At 44.5% G+C, this 16,626-nt stretch overlaps 1 protein-coding gene across 3 annotated transcripts in view; it reads left to right on the top strand.

Moving 5' to 3' along the window:
- The window catches only part of TFEB (transcription factor EB), a 74,346-nt gene extending 67,565 nt beyond the window's left edge, over window positions 1-6,781 (top strand). For all 3 annotated transcript variants that reach the window (XM_035121593.3, XM_088673350.1, XM_035121594.3), the window contains exon 10: window positions 304-6,781. In XM_035121593.3, the coding sequence (XP_034977484.1) occupies window positions 304-759 (456 nt within the window). In that variant the 3' untranslated portion in view covers window positions 760-6,781. The remainder of the gene's footprint in view (window positions 1-303) is intronic.
- The last annotated feature ends 9,845 nt before the right edge of the window (window positions 6,782-16,626 follow it).

Raw genomic sequence — 16,626 nt, 5'->3', positions numbered from 1 at the left:
ACTTCCTAAATCTCTTACGTGCATATAGCAACTGCCTTCCTTTTACTCATTCATTCCTTCAACCATCACTTTCCCCATCCCTACCCCCGTTCCAGTTGGTAGCCCTGTCTCATAACCTTGTGCTCAGGGAATAGATGAAAGAGGTTCTCAACCTTGGCTGCAAAGCTGATTTTTACTATGGCCTTCACCCACGTGAAAGCATTACTTCCGTTAGTAATGCCTATTGGAACTTTGGGTGGGTGGAGATCATGCCGCTTGCTCATCTGTCTGACTGTTGTCATGTTTGTGTGCCTTGTCCTAAAGGAGCTGGAGATGCAGGCCCGAGTCCATGGCCTACCAACTGCTTCACCTTCTGGCATGAACATGGCTGAACTTGCTCAGCAAGTTGTGAAGCAAGAAACCCCTGGAGAAGAGGACACAACAGAGAACCAACCTCCACCGCAGCCGCCACTCCATCCTGAGCAGGAGGCTCAGCAGCGCCAGCCACACTTTGCTCCTCCGCAGTCCCCTTACCACCAGCTGGACTTCACTCATGGCCTGAGCTTTGACGACAACTCAACAGGCTTCCATGACCCTCTGGACCCCAGCCAAAACGTCTCCTTCCCTTCCCTGTCCAAGAAGGAGCTGGACTTGATGCTGATGGAGGATACCATGCTGCCCATGGCGTCAGACCCCTTGTTCTCTGCCGTGTCCCCAGAAGCTTCAAAGGCTAGCAGTCGCAGAAGCAGCTTCAGCATGGAGGACACGGATATGCTGTGATGAGAAGCTTCTCTAAGGCAGAAAAGACTTGGAGTCAAAAGATTGTTTGTTTGTTTTCTGAAGATTCATCCCTCTGCCTTATCCCTGCAGGCTTACTCAAAGGGCATAGGAGACTGAACAGAGATGCCTCCTGAACTAGGAGATTGTGTTTGTGTGCGTGCGTGGGGTAGGAAATGCTCTGCACAAAGCTCACCCCAGCTCTTGGAATGTTACCCCCAAGTTTCTCTTCTGCCTTGATTTGCCAAAAACACACACAAACCCAAGCAGCCTTGCCTCCTCTGCCATGACCACGGGATGATCATGGTTTTCTTATGGCCCCTTTATGGCCTTTCAGATCCCTGCAGGTGTATCTCAGGGCCCTGTGCCTTTAATACTACGTGTCCTGCAGATCCACTTTGAGCATTTATGCAACAATGTGATTTTAGTGTTGACGGCTGGGTGGCAGCTTGTCCTGTTTGAGAAGCAGCTTTAACCAAGGCTTGGTGCTAATCTCTTGAGGACTAGCACATCCCTTAAGCCTCACTGTGCCCCCACTCCTTTTTAACCACCGCCTTATGAGAAACTGTTTTTTCTTAAAGGCGGGATATAAGTTCGCTAAATAAATAAAATTCCTGTCGTCATGCCGACGGGAGTAATGGCCTGCTCCCATATTGGGGCTCCTTTCTTTATACAGTGGTATCTCTGGTTGTGAACGCTCCGGGTTATGAGCTCTGCAAACCCGGAAGTAGCCGCTCCTGGTTGCCTTTGCCCCAGGATGTGAGCGGAAATCGCGTGGCAGAGGCGCCATTAGCTAAAGCGTGTCTCAGGTTGAGAACCGTTTCCGGACATGAACTGACCTCCGGAACAGATTCTGTCCGTAACCAGTGGTACCACTGTACAGGGCAGGGATAGACCCTGCAAAAGATTGTGGTGCTACCACTTAGCAGTGTAGTGCGATGGGTGGTGATTTTGTATCAATTCTTTGGAGAGATGGAAGGATAATGTGATTGCTCTTGCAGAGCTTTTGCTAAAGTCAGAAGCCCAAGTGGGATAATGGCAGCCTTAATTAACTTTTTAATGGCTTTCAAAATGCGCACTCCATTAGATTTCGACTAGACCTGAGTTGTCCAAAGCTCAGCGTGTTGATGGCTAATTTTGGCTTGTGTCCATCCTCCATTTTAATCTTTTTGACTGTCATCCTACATAGTCATACAAAGTGCATGTGTGCACCTCAATATATTTCAAACTATTGCCATCATTCACCTAGCAAAATGGGTAAGCTGTCTTTCCATTTAAACCCATTGCTAGCTGCAACAAAAAAATCTTGCAAAGTATCTCCAGCTGCATGTTTGCTTCTCCCCCACCACCCATGTGTATGGCAGTTGAGGACTGAGGCCACAGCCCATCAATCTAGCTGGTAGCAGCTCATTCTGTTGCCCCTTCATGCTGGATGTCATACATCAGTAACTTTGCTACAGATGAATACATTTTTTTAGAACCTTACAAATTCCATCCTGTGTCCCTAAGCCCTCCTTGTCCCGGAAAGGAGCTCAAAGAATCTTCCTTTGCACCAGTTTAATTAAGCTTCTTCAGCTAAGCTAGTGCAAACTCTAGTGTCGTTCTGAGCGCATTTGTTTTAAACTGATTTTAATATTGTGTTTTTAAATTGCTGTAACCTGCCCCTGGGAGCTTATGGCAAAGGGCGAGTAAGAAATCAAATTAATCATAATAATAACAATACATACATACATTCACTCATGCCTCTTTATTTTGGAATGTATGTGTCACTCTCCCACTACATCACTACATGTGCAAATGTCTGGTGTGCCTATTTCCTTTTAAGTGGTTAACACAAGTTGGTAGTTTGCACATGGACTTACACAACTCTCCTGACCTTGCATTTCCTATCTTGGACACCCTCTTATACAATTCAAATTAAGATAGAGACATTGCAGCAGGGAACCTTCTTTCCCCCCTATTGTCAAACAATGTATGAATGAGAAATTTTATCAGTCCTGAAGGTGTGTGCCTTGGTTTACTGCACAGCTTTATTTGAGTGTTTTGGCAACTGCTATCTCCTAGAACTGATAAGATCACCAGCTGTTTCTTTTTGCAGCCTATGTTCCCTGCATCTCACTCTTCCAGGCAGTCTTGGGCAGGTCTCAGAGTAACTAGATTTTATGCCTACCATCAGTGCTTCAATGTCTCAGGGCATTTTGGTCAGGGCTCAATAATCCTTCCAGTCACTTAGGAATTGTGGTGCATTGCAGGTCCAGCCCATTAGTGCCTGACATTATCTGTCCTTGACCAGCCCCTGGTAGCTGTGGCTGAATTGTCTGCTCTACATTTCTTCAGCCCCACTGGTAACTCAGGAAGTTCAAAACAAGCGAGGACCTCCTTTCTGCCTGCTTGGCACCTTGTATGTTGCATCAGATGAAAATCCTCTGTTGCACTGCGAGCTGATTCACGTGTACATTGCACAGAAACTTGGCCTGATGTTTTTGGCAAGAGCAATATGCTTGGTGGTGCTTGAATGTAAGTAATCACAGATGGATCAATGTTCAGTGGCCTTAGGGTAGATTGCTACCACAGGGCTTGTAAACATGGGTCTGAGCACTTTTGCCTTCGTCCCTTTCCCTTGGAAAACCCGCTCTTTAACACTAAATTGGAACAAATAGCAATCTGTGGAAGACCTGGTTGCTGTTTGTTCTGATTCTGTGCTAAACCATGGCTTTTCCCTGGCGGGAAGTGGCAGGGCAAATGGAGTCATGGATGAGCCTCTAGTGTCATCAAGCCTGTGAAGTTAGGAGACTTTGGCTCCAACTGAATCTCAGTTCCTTGGTTAAGTTGCTGTGTGTGTGTGTGTGATAGAGATATCTTGGAGAAGCAAGTGGAAACATCTAGTCGCATGGGGACAGGGTCATGTTGTGTTTGTGAGCCTGGGGAAGTGTCAAGTGATGCTGTTCGGATTATTAAATTTAGCTTCTTTACTCTGCTCTAGTCTTTTTGGACTTGCAGTGTGCATGCCGTAACGGTATCCAGCATCTGCTTCTCATTTTGGATCTACGGAGAAAGGAAGCTCTTGACTTCTTCTCAGAATGCTTATTGACATATTTAGAGAGCCCATGGTTTAGTGGAAGAGCTCGTGCTCTGCATGCAAAAGATCCCCAAAGGGTCAAGTAGGAGGTGATGAAGAGCCTTCTTCTGCTAGTCAGAACAGACAAGACTTGAACTAGATGGACCATAGTATCTGACCTGGTTATATGGCAACTTCCTCTATTAAACAACTGAGGAAAAACCCGAATGAAAGGGAACTAACTTTAGCATTTCAGGTAACAGCTTCCTTTTCTCTGAAACAATTTTTTTGGGGATAGAGATTTCAATTCCATAACCATGAGCCATCTACCAAAGAGCCATCAGCATATTCCTTTGAGACAAAGCAGTGCCTTCAGTTTCCTGTGGTTCTGTAGTTTTATAGGGTCTTTCTGCACAATCGGTCCAACAAAGTCCTAGCTGTATCTTTAGCTATTTATGATGCTCTTGCAAGTCCTCCCCACCCACCTTCTTACAGTGTTCCATCTGCGCCCTCTAGAATATCTCTTTTAATATTTCTGTGGTAGTTTTTGTTATGTGCATGGCACTACAGATCCCTGCATGGGTTATGTGGACTCCCTGGGGGTCCGTGGACCACCAATTGGCAACCACTGATGTAGGAGATGCACTTTCCTCTGCCCACAGCAACCACAGCCTTTGCTATAATGGAAGAAGGTTGCACTAGTATAATGGTACACATCTTGGAAGATGCTTGTGACATAATTGCAGCCAACACAATTCTGTCTTTGCAACCAACACAATAATTGCAACCAACACAATGCTATTTTATTTTCCTCCCTTTAAATGTATTTTTCTTCAAAGGTCTAGCACATTTCCCCCCCCTCCCCCACTATTTTCTTTTCTTTTCTTTTTTTACATCATTCCCCACAGTAAGGCAACTTCTCCTGCTTTGCCCATAAAGGGGGATGTGGATTATAGTGCCTGGTGGTGCTGGACTAGGGCTTGTGTTGCTTTGGTAATTAATGTAGCAAGTACTGATTTAGTCATCCAGAAGAACATACCTAGACATGCAGCCATGTGAGACCAAAACCAGTCGGACTTGATTTTGCACCATAGTGCATTTTGCAAAGTTGGAATATTTGTATCATGAAATATATATTCGGCAGATTTCCTAAAGAGGAATTTGGTAGAACCAAGTATGGTCTAGATGACAGCCTAAGGCAGCCTTCAATTAACCTGGTGCTCTCCAGATGTTTTGGATCCTGATTCCCAGCCAGCCAGCATGGCTGCTGGGAGTTGTAGTCCAAAACACCAGGTTAGGGAAGACTGGCCTAGACTTTCATAAACCACCACCCCCTTTCCGTTGTTCTTTGCTAACATATGTACAGTAGTTCCATAACTATTGGTTTATTTCAAGTGTCTGTGGAAGGATCGCGGGCATTAGAAGTAGGTCCTTTGAGAACAGTTTGTACACTGTTGGACTAGAAAGTATTGTGTACTCCTGCCAAAGGCCAATGGGTGTGCAAGCTGTGTTATCTGCAGTAAAATGTATGGCAACTTGAATGCAAGCGTTCAGTGCATGTTGTGAGTTTGAGGGGAAATTTTGAAAATGCAGGTGATATTAGAAACCCTGTTTGGGGGCAAAAGGAGAACATAAGGTTGGATTGGTGCTTTACAATCAATTGTAAATGTATTAAGCATGTAATAATATGTATTAAGAAAAAGCTTCTGTTTGTACAAAGACTATATTGGAAGGATCTGCACCAGTTATAGCACAGATACCTGAAAAAGACTGAGTGGGGGAGGAATAGAGAAAATGACTTATTGGAAGGTTCTTTCTCAATTCATTATATTACATGTTAGAACTCTCAAGTTCATGAAGTGCTTCTGCAGAGACAGGATGCGGTTATTATATGCATTATGCAGTGTGCTTGATTTACAAGATATAGGTATAGGATGTGAATGTAATATTTGTTCAAAAAGCCTGTGGTTTTCAGCCTCTTTTCTTCTCAGGATTTTAAACTATGGCATATTTGTATTTCTTCCTTATCTGGGACAGAAAAATCATGTTATCTGCAAAACTAGAGCTTAAAAAACCCCAAAACCCAGTCTGTGCTATTAGGTCTAACATTTACAATCCTGAGCCAGTGTACTCAGATGTAAGTCCCCTTAAGTCCAATAGGACATACTTCCAAGTAAGTATACATAGGCTTGCACAATCTAACAGTGAAACCCTGTGCCTGTTTATTGATGAATCCCACTGTGTTCATTGAGGCTTGCTCCTGGGTATGTGTGCACAGGATTGTAGCTTTAATGACTGATCTGTTTGTAATCTTCAACTGAACATGATCCAGTAGGCTTTGAAAAACATGTGAATTTGGAGATAGAAGCCAGAATGTTTTCTCCCCCCCCCAAAAAAAAATAATCTAGCAGTTTTTTTGATGCCTCAGCTTGCAAATAAGATCAGTCTCAAGCAACTGAAAGGGACCTAATTTTCAGAAAGTATTGTACTCATAAGTTCCTTTCTTTCAAATATTAGACTGTTGAGATGTCTCATGCTAGGTACTTGAAATCAGTGGTCACATTTCTTTAAACTTTGGGGGCAAAGATTTTTATATGTTCTCTTTACCTTCGTTTCTAGTATATGCCATGCACAGCATGCTTTGTTGACTTATATGGTGAAGTTGTGTATATTGTATACACGGCAAGGATTAATTATAAACTATGAAGTATATATTATATATGGCTCCCCACTGGAACAGATAAAAGGTACTTTACCAAAATCTCTTTCAGTGCGAGAAGTGAGGGGCTGGCCTTTTTTGAGAATTAGTCACAAATTTTTAAAAGAATGTTGTTTTTAATAAAACAAAGAAAAAGAAAAATGCACCACGCTCTGATTCTGAAATGTTACTACTGTTTTATAAATAAATGTATAAAATAATGGACTGGAACAGAGGGGGGGAAATCATTAAAATTTATTTATTTACAATTGATTGAGACATCTGATTCTTTTGGGGTACAAGGGAGCACACTAAAGGATTTCAATAGGAACTGCCATGCTATAGTGATTATAGAAGTGGCACATTCAATGTACAGTAGCTTAGGGGTGGTGAAGCCTTTTGAGAAAGACTGTCTTCAAAATAACGCAGAAGAAACAACAGGAAGGACAAACTAATTACGAAAACTGGAGATGCGGGGATCTACTTTCCATCCACTTCATCAGATGTAGCTTTCAGAGAGGAAAACTTCAAGCCTTTTCAGGGCGGAGTGGGACAAAATTGCAATATAAAGCAACTTGCAAGGTGATGCTATCTTTGATGCTACAGGTAAACTATTTCCCTTGCAAATCTGGAAATTTACAGGGATTTATGCTCTTTAAACAAATTGTGCTTGAGGATTAAGAGCACAAGGTGGTGCTGTTGGCATGGTTGTCCCAGAGCTTAAAAACCCATCTGGCACAGATCTGTGGCTTACCTTTCATGCACAAATGAACATAACTTTGTCATACTTTCTTTATGGCGTGTGAAATAGTTATCTATGCACGCCCATGAATGGCAAGCAGTGTGGAAAGAGGGATTTAAAATGCTTTAAATTTGTTTTGTGTACAGTTAGTACAACTGGTTATGTGCTACATTTCCTATTGCTTCCCACCCCCATTCAATTTGAATATTTGAGCCCAAATCCCATTAAATATGTGTAGTTTTAAGGGTCAGAACGGGAAAGAAACAGGCAATATTTGTTAATACCTTGCTGTTTGAGATCTGGCAGTACCAGTTGGCTTCCTGACTTTCATTTCTAAAGATTGTGATGTAAGGCACTTAAATTTGATGTAAGATTGTGATGTAAGGCACCTAAATTTCCTGGACTTTAATAAAATCATGCTATCTGCAGCTTTACTGTCTAAAGGGAGACAGGGAGGGTAACATAAAACTAGTATAGTGAAGAGACTGAGCTATGATCAGGAAGTCCCAGTCTGAATCTCATCTCAGACCTCTGCTATGAAACATTTCTGCTTGCTCCTGTCGGTGACCTTGTGGCTTTTCTCCATACTTTTGCATATGTAGCTACTTATTTAGGCTTTCCGAAGGCCCAATTGGCTGCTTCAATTACACCATACCCACCTGCAGAAGAAGTAGTGGGTTCACTTGTCATCAGTGATGATAAAGTGCAGGTGCAGGGAACCTTTGGCCCTCCAGAAGTTGCTGAACTACAACTCTGATCACCCATTGCCATTGACCATGCTTTGCTGAGGAGGCCCAACACACATCCCCAAACAGTGGAACGAAAGACCGGAGCCACCTGTTTGATGTGGTTGAAATGGCAGTTCATTCAATGGTTATGGAACTAGTAATGCTTGAAAAACCCTGATCATTGAGGTACAGAAGAAATCTATATACTTTCTCTCTTTCCCTGTGGGATAAGGAAACAGCAATACTTGGCACTGGAGAGCAATACTGTACATGATTTTCTCCTGCACCTGTACGGGGTAGAGTTTGACGTGCCACTCCCACCAAAGCCAATGACAAACAAATGTTGATGTTTCTCATTCATTTACCAGAAGGTTTGATATCATTCCCCTAACCTAGTACATCCTCATAATATTGCAGTTGGCCAACTATATTTCCTATGTGTTTTAGGTGATGGATATTCTAGAGAGCATCATTTTCACCAGGAGTTTCTTTGGGAGTGGGGGGTGGGTAGAAGGTTTCAGTGTGAGTGAGAGAGATGAAACATTCAGTGTGCACTTAGGGATATACCGACAATTAAATTGCAAGTAAACAAAACAACCCAAGTGTGTTTTAAGAGCATTAATTGCCCCCTTCTAATGATCAGAGATATAGCTCCCCTGGGGAATAATCTCACTTAGCTTGAAGTGCAGGAGAAGCCTTCCACTCTCTAAATGGCATCTCTGGGTATTCCCTCTAGTATAAAAGGGTAGAAAGCCATTTAAATCAAACAGATTTCTGCTGTGATGGAATGAATATCTCCGTAACTCCCCCTATTAGTAAAGTAGGGGTCCTCTATGCTGATATGCAGGGAGCCAACAAAGCAATGCAGGGGGTGGGGGTCCCTTCAGATAGGAGGGCAGGAACATAGCCCAAACTGTTGATGCAAACTCACAAGCGCAATTAATGACTAGTTCTCCATCCCCTAAGCGCAAACCTGGCAAAAGAAAATGATCACAGGTTCAGTAAGTGGAGTTTCCAGCTTGAGTTTAAGATATGAGGTCCCAAAGACATGTCGATTTAACACCAGACTCTTCCACTGCAGTTCTTCTGAGGCCCCTCATAAGCTGCCTTCTGCTCACATGGCATTTGCTACTACTGCCCTTAATGTGATGTGCTCTGTCTCATCGCCAGTCTTGTCAGAACATAAGCTAATCACATCACTCCACGTGCCTCAGAGATGGCAGCTCAAGTGGCTGTTGAGCAAAGAGTTGACTGAGGACCCTTCTCGGTGCAGGGCTGATCTGGCTAAAGACTCCTTCATTATCCTCTTTGTAATTGATTTGGCTGTGCAGGGTGGGGTCTTGGCAGCAGCTGCTTTAGAAGTTTTAACCACTATTGCCTGTTTTCCTAACCAATCCACACAGGTCTTGCGATTGGCACCAGATATTAAAAGGTGCCAAATGTAAGCCCCCACTTGCCAAGGAACAAGTGAGAGTGCACTTTAAGGCTCCTGGTTGCTCCTTTGCAGTCACAGCTTTACCTGTCCCACATCTGAGGTGGAAAGCTGGAATAAAAAAACAAAAGTTTTATGTAAATATGCATGTATTTTAAATTTTGAAGCGGACTTTTACCAGGATTTCGGTGTTTGCAGAGGAAGCCACCTAGTGGATGCTATGTGCATCCTTTAGTTATGGAATATGACAGCAAGAGTTTTGATTTTGACACTAATGCTAATGCCTCAATTGCAACAGTTGCGACCTGCAAGTAATAGTGATGTTGTGCAATGTCACAAATGCTTGCTTACAGCGAACCCTCCATATGGTCACACTTTCCCTTTCAGTCTCAATTTGCGGAGGATGAAATGCCTGAGAACAGCAGACACCTCACATGGCCCTTTATTGCCTTATGAAGGTTCATTCCTTACTGTATTCGTTGTATACACATGACTGTATTTCATCTTATCCATCTACTGCGATTATTAAGTTTGCAGATGATACTACCATAATGGGACTAATTACAGGTGGAGATGAATCAGCATACAGGGTGGGAGGTTCAAAACGTATATACATGGTGCCTAGAGAATAACTTTTACCTAAATATTAGCAAGACAAAGGAGATGGTGTTGGACTTTCAGAGGAAGAGAAGGGAACTAGCCCCGTTGTATATCTGGGGTGTGTGGGTGTGTGGAGAGAGTCTCTTCCTTTAAATTCCTGGGAGTTTACCCTAGTGAAGACCTCACTTGGAAAAACAATATACTGTAACTCAGGTGGTTAGGAAGGCCCAACAGAGACTCAATTTCCTCAGGGTCCTGCAAAAGAACAATGTTAAACAACAATTGATGAGCTCCTTCTACCGGTCCACAACAGAAAGTGTCCCCTCATATTGTATCACAGTGTGGTACGTTGGCTTGACAGCCACGGACAGAAAGTCTTTACAGAGGGTGGTGAACACAGCACATGATATCATGGGCTGCCCCCTGAGCCTGCTAGATGACATTGCAAGGGATCGATGCCTTAGGACAGTGTTTTTCAACCACTGTTCCGCGGCACACTAGTGTGCCGCGAGATGTTGCCTGGTGTGCCGTGGGGAAAATTTAAAAATTCGATTTATATATAGTCAATATAGGCACAGAGTTAATTTTTTTAACATTTTCTAATGGTGGTGTGCCTCATGATTTTTTTTTTCATGAAACAAGTGTGCCTTTGCCCAAAAAAGGTTGAAAAACACTGCCTTAGGAGAGCGAAAAATGTTCTCAGAGTTGATTCACACCCCAGCCAGCACCTCTTTAATCTTCTACCCTCGGGCAGGAAATATAGAAGTATAATCAGTCGTACCAACAGGCTAAAAAACAGTTTCTATCCGTGGGCTGTTAGGTTCAAGGGCGTAGCCAGGATCAAAACTAGGGGGGGGCAAGCCATGATCATTCAGGGGCGGGGCCACAAAGTGGGAACGTGGGCGGGGCTACAGGGCCAGCTGGCCTGACGACATCGTTTTGGCGGCAGCGGCCACCTTGTGCTTCTGGGGCTGGCAACGGCGGCGGCTACCCTGCTTGGCTGGAGAGGACGGGAGGGTCGGGCAGGCAAGAGGGGGTGACAGGGTGGGCGAGGGCAAGGCAAGGCACGGCCGCAGTCACGACGGCTCCGAGGCGTTGCTGCATATCAGCATAATATTTCAACCATGTTGTGGGTTCAAGCCCCACCTTAGGAAAAAATTCCTGCATTGCAGGGGGTTGGACTAGATGACCCTTGTGGTCCCTTCCGACTACAATTCTATGATTATATTGATATATTGCCATAGCATATGCATCATTCTGCTTTCTTGAATTGTCCTACTCCTAGGCATAGCAGCCAACTCCTAGAGGCCTAGGTGCCTCCCCCCCCAAATACTAGTAAATACCGTATGTGAAAGAGTCATCCCCCCCATGTTGATGGGCTTTCTATGTGGGGCTTATCTGCCCCCCCCATATTTTATTAAGAATGGAAGAGGGAGGGAAGGAAGGAAGAAATAGAGAGAGGGATAACTCATATTTGTGGGTGCCTCTGGGTGACGCTGTGATGCTGGAACTCTGCAGCAAGAGGACGGGAGGGTCGGGCAGGCGAGAGGGGGTGGCAGGGCGGGTGAGGGCAAGGGAAGGCACGGCCGCAGTCACGACAGCTCCGAGGCGTTGCTGCATATCAGCATAATATTTCAACCATGTTGTGGGTTCAAGCCCCACCTTGGGGGAAAAATCCTGCATTGCAGGGGGTTGGACTAGATGACCCTTGTGGTCCCTTCCGACTACAATTCTATGATTCCATTGATATATTACCATAGCATATGCATCATTCTGCTTTCTTGAATTGTCCTACTCCTAGGCATAGCAGCCAAATCCTAGAAGCCTAGGTGCCTCTCCCCCCCCCCCAATTACTGGTAAATACCGTATTTGAAAGAGTCACCCCCCCATTTTGATGGGCTTTCTATGTGGGGCTTATCTGCCCCCCCCGTATTTTATTAAGGATGGAAGAGGGAGGGAAGGAAGGAATAATAGAGAGAGGGATACCTCATATTTGTGGGTGCCTCTGGGTGATGCTGTGAAGCTGGAACTCTGCAGCAAGAGGATGGGAGGGTCGGGCAGGGGAGAGGGGGTGGCAGGGCAGGCGAGGGCGAGGCAAGACAGGGCCGCAGTCTCGATGGCTCCGAGGCGTTGCTGCATATCAGCATAATATTTCAACCATGTTGTGGGTTCAAGCCCCACATTGGGGAAAAATTCCTGCATTGCAGGGGGTTGGACTAGATGACCCTTGTGGTCCCTTCCGACTACAATTCCATGATTCTATTGATATATTACCATAGCATATGCATGATTCTGCTTTCTTGAATTGTCCTAGGCATAGCAGCCAACTCCTAGAGGCCTAGGTGCCTCCCCCCCCCAAAAGAAATTACTGGTAAATACTGTATTTTAAAGAGTCCTCCCCCCCCATGTTGATGGGCTTTCTATGTGGGGCTTATCTGCCCCCCCCCCAGTATTTTATTGAGGATGGAAGAGGGAGGAAAGGAAGGAAGAAATAGAGAGAGGGATAACTCACATTTGTGGGTGCCTCTGGGTGACGCTGTGATGCTAGAACTCTGCAGCAAGAGGAAGATACCGGTACACCTGTACAGGAGCCTTGTAAGCAGCTTTCTCTCTGCTTGATTTACAGCAGGCACGTCCAACAGGTAGATTGTGATCTACCAGTAGATCACTGGATGTCTGTGGTAGATCACTGCTAGATCACTGGCACCCCTAAAAAAAGCTCACCCAAATTTTTCCTCCTCCCTAAAAAAAGCTGAACTATGACCTGAAGCCCTAAACAAAAATGGGCCTCCCTCCCTCCCTCCTAAAAGAAGCTCAACAAGTTTGACCTAAACACCCCAAAACAGGGCTTCCCTTCCTTAAAAAAACTCAACAGCTTTGACCTGAACCCCCCAAAAGGGGGTAGATCACTCCCAGTTTTTAACTCTGTGAGTAGATCAGAGTCTCTTGGGAGGTGGCCACCCCTGATTTACAGTATATAGATGCAGGAGGAGGGGCAGACTGGAACACCAATGCTTTTTATAAACATCACTGTGTCTATCAAAGCTACAGCCCCCCCCCTCTTATTCACTTCCTTTTAGCCTTGCAGGGCCACCTTAGTCAAATTGAATCCTCTGCACCCTCATTAAATCGCCAATAGAACTGTTAATGCGATCCCTGAATGCCCATTAACAACTCCCACTGAATAACAATAGGGTGAATAGGGTGGACCTTGCCTGAAGGGATATTTAACTCCATTGTCTTAACTGCTTAAGTACTGGTAGCCACTTTGCTTTATTTATTTGATGTGTTTTTGTTACAGCTGTGTTCCCGCCCCCAGCAAGTGGAGAGCTGCTCTTGCTAAAGCAAAGCCCTTTCCACTTCAGTTTTTGGAGGGGCAAAGTATTGGTTATGGTCTGTAAAATACAATAATTTTTTGCTTCTAGGGGGGGGCAGCTGCCCCCTCCTGCCCCCCCCTGTCTACACCCATGGTTAGGTTGCTGAACGGAAAATAATATAGTGCAACTGACTTTCGGGGTTGGTGTGTTGTGTGACAAGCACACAGAGTGCAATGAGATTCAGAGTTTGGGGGGGGGGAGGCTCGGTTTCATTTCATTGTACACAGGTTGTACATTGACAATAAAGGTATTATTATTAGTATTGCTAGAGAAATCTTCCTGCCTCTTTGTGTAGGTTTGCAATGTGTGTGCACACGCGGAATGGTGGGGTGAGGTTGCAGTGGAGGGTACTCTGTGGGAGGAGCAATGTGGAGAGGTTGCAATGGGGTATGGTCCCCCACAACAACTTCCCATGCTGGGATGGAGTCTAGCAACAACTGGATGCCCACAAGTTCCCTACCTCCGTTCTGCTGCAAAATTTTGTAAAAAGTGGGCTCAACCGTGTATTTTAATACAATACCTTTATAGAATGCCTGCTATTCCAAGGGGTGTAAGAGCACAGCCAGTGCTTTTTTTCTACTTCCAGGGGGTTTCTGCTGTTGTTAAAAAGTGTGGCACTTACTGTAACAACTTCATGGTGAGTACCAGCACCTATTTTTCTAGAAAAGTACAACTACCATACTGTTGAACCAAAACGATCTTCTCCTTCTCTTCATCCCTCTCCTCAGCAAAGGCCCACAAACTCTGAAGGGTATGAGACACATGCATGGCTCCTCAGGTAGTTTCCTATCTGAATTAAAATAAAAAAATTCCTTCAGTAGCACCTTAAAGACCAACTAAGTTTTTATTTTGGTATGAGCTTTCGTGTGCATGCACACTTCTTCAGATACAGTGAAATGGAAGTTTCCAGGCACTTATGTAGAGAAGGGGTGGGGAGGGGTGGGGATGGGGAGGGGGGATCACTCAGAAGGGTGGTGGAAATGGGTGATTGACTGACTGATAGCTGTTGATGACCGCAAACGACTGCAAATGGTTTTGCATGAAAAAGCAAGGGTTGAGATGGCTGAAGATCGCTTATCATGTATAATGAGATAAGAACCCGATATCTCTGTTCAAACCAGGTCCCTCCATGGTTTTGAGCTTGGTGATAAGTTGCAATTCAGCAACTTCTCTTTCCAGTCTATTTCTGAAATTCTTTTGTAGTAAGACAGCTACTTTGAGATCTTGTATAGAATGTCCTGGGAGATTGAAGTGTTCTCCTACTGGTTTTTCTGTCTTCTGGTTCCTGATGTCAGATTTATGTCCATTTATCCTTTGGCGTAGGGTTTGGCCTGTTTGTCCAATATAGAGAGCTGAAGGGCACTGTTGGCATTTGATGGCATACACAATGTTAGAGGATGAGCAATTAAATAGTCCTGAGATGGTATGTTGGATGTTGTTGGGGCCAGTGATGGTGTTGTCCGGGTGTATGTGGCAGCAAAGTTGGCATCTGGGTTTATTGCAGGCTCTGGTACCAGTGTCCATGTTAAGTCTGGTGGTTGTATTATTGTGGGTGAGGAGTTGTTTAAGATTGGGTGGCTGTCTGTAGGCAATGAAAGGTCTTCCTCCCAGAGCTTGAGAAAGGGAGCGGTCATTGTCCAGGAGAGGCTGTAGATCTCTGATGATGCGTTGTACTGTTTTAGCTTGGGAGCTGTATGTGATGACTAGTGGTGTTCTGTTATTTTCTTTTTTGGGTCTGTCTTGCAGCAGGTTCTCTCTAGGTATCTGTCTGGCTCTGTTGATCTGTTGTTTAACTTCATCAGGTGGATATTTTAGTTCTAAAAAGGTTTGCTGTAGATCTCTTAGGTGAGATTCTCTGTCTGTAGAGTTGGAACAGATGCGGTTGTAACGTAAGGCCTGGCTGTATACGATGGATTGTTTGGTATGTTTGGGATGGTAGCTAGAAGCATGTAGATATGTTTGTCGGTCAGTTGGTTTTCTGTATAAGGTGGTGTCTATACGTCCATCCTGTATTTTTATAGTAGTGTCCAAAAAATGTATTTCTTGCATAGATTGGTTCATTGTTAGGTTGATGGTGGGGTGAAAGTCATTGAATGTCTGGTGGAAGGTTTCCAGGGTCTGTTGTCCATGTGTCCAGATAATAAAAATATCGTCAATGTATCGCAGGTACAGGAGAGGTTTGAGTGGGTAGGAGTTAAGGAAACGTTGTTCTAAATCTGCCATGAAGATGTTGGCATACTGTGGGGCCATGCGGGTGCCCATGGCTGTGCCGCTGATCTGGAGGAACAGGTCATCACCAAATTTGAAGTGGTTGTGGGTAAGGACAAAGTGGCAGAGTTTGGTAGCAAAGTCCGCTGTGGTTTTATCTGAAATGGTGTTCCTTATGGCTTGTAAACCATCATTGTGTGGGATGTTGGTATATAGAGATTCCACATCCATAGTGGCTAGTATAGTATTGTTAGGAAGATTGTTCAAATATTGTATTTTCCTCAGAAAATCTGTGGTGTCACGTACGTAGCTGGGAGCACTGATAGCATATGGTTTCAGAACAGAGTCCATATAGCCGGAAACACCCACTGTAATGGTGCCAATACCTGAGATGATGGGGCGTCCTGGGTTTCCTGGTTTGTGTATTTTGGGTAGAAGATAGAAAGTTCCTGGCCGAGGTTCCGCTGGTGTGTTTGTGAGGATCTGTTCTTGGATGTGTAGGGGTAGCTCCTTAATAATCTTGTTCAGTTCTTTTTTGTATGCTTGTGTGGGGTCTGAGTCCAATTTCATGTAAAAGGCAGTATTGGAAAGTTGTCTGTGGGCCTCTTGGATGTAATAATCCTATCTGAATTGTTTGTGTCAGAAATGTACCTACCACCTTCCCTGAGGGTTTAATTACTGAGCCATGCAGCTAATCAGAGGTCTGCAGCTGAAAAGGTGTCGTCATGGTTACAGGCTACCTAGCTCACTTGCAAGTCCTCTGACTCATAGCATCATGTTGGAAGGGCACAAATGGGAACGGTGAATTGAGGACATGAGAAGTTTAAAGCTAAAGTATGTAAGTCATTGCTTTGAGGCCCCAGCTGCACTATACGTTTAAAGTAGTATCGTACCACTTCACACATCCATGGTTTCTGACAAAGAATTCTGGGAATTGTAGTTTGTTAAGGGTGCCGAGAGTTGTTAGGAAACATCTATTCCCAGTGCGGAGCTTACAATTCCCAGCGTTCCCTGATGGCTTGGTTGT

This window comes from Zootoca vivipara, chromosome 7, assembly GCF_965207765.1.
Source record: "Zootoca vivipara chromosome 7, rZooViv2.hap1.1, whole genome shotgun sequence".
NCBI lineage: Eukaryota > Metazoa > Chordata > Lepidosauria > Squamata > Lacertidae > Zootoca > Zootoca vivipara.
This window is presented reverse-complemented; position numbering and strand designations above follow the sequence as displayed.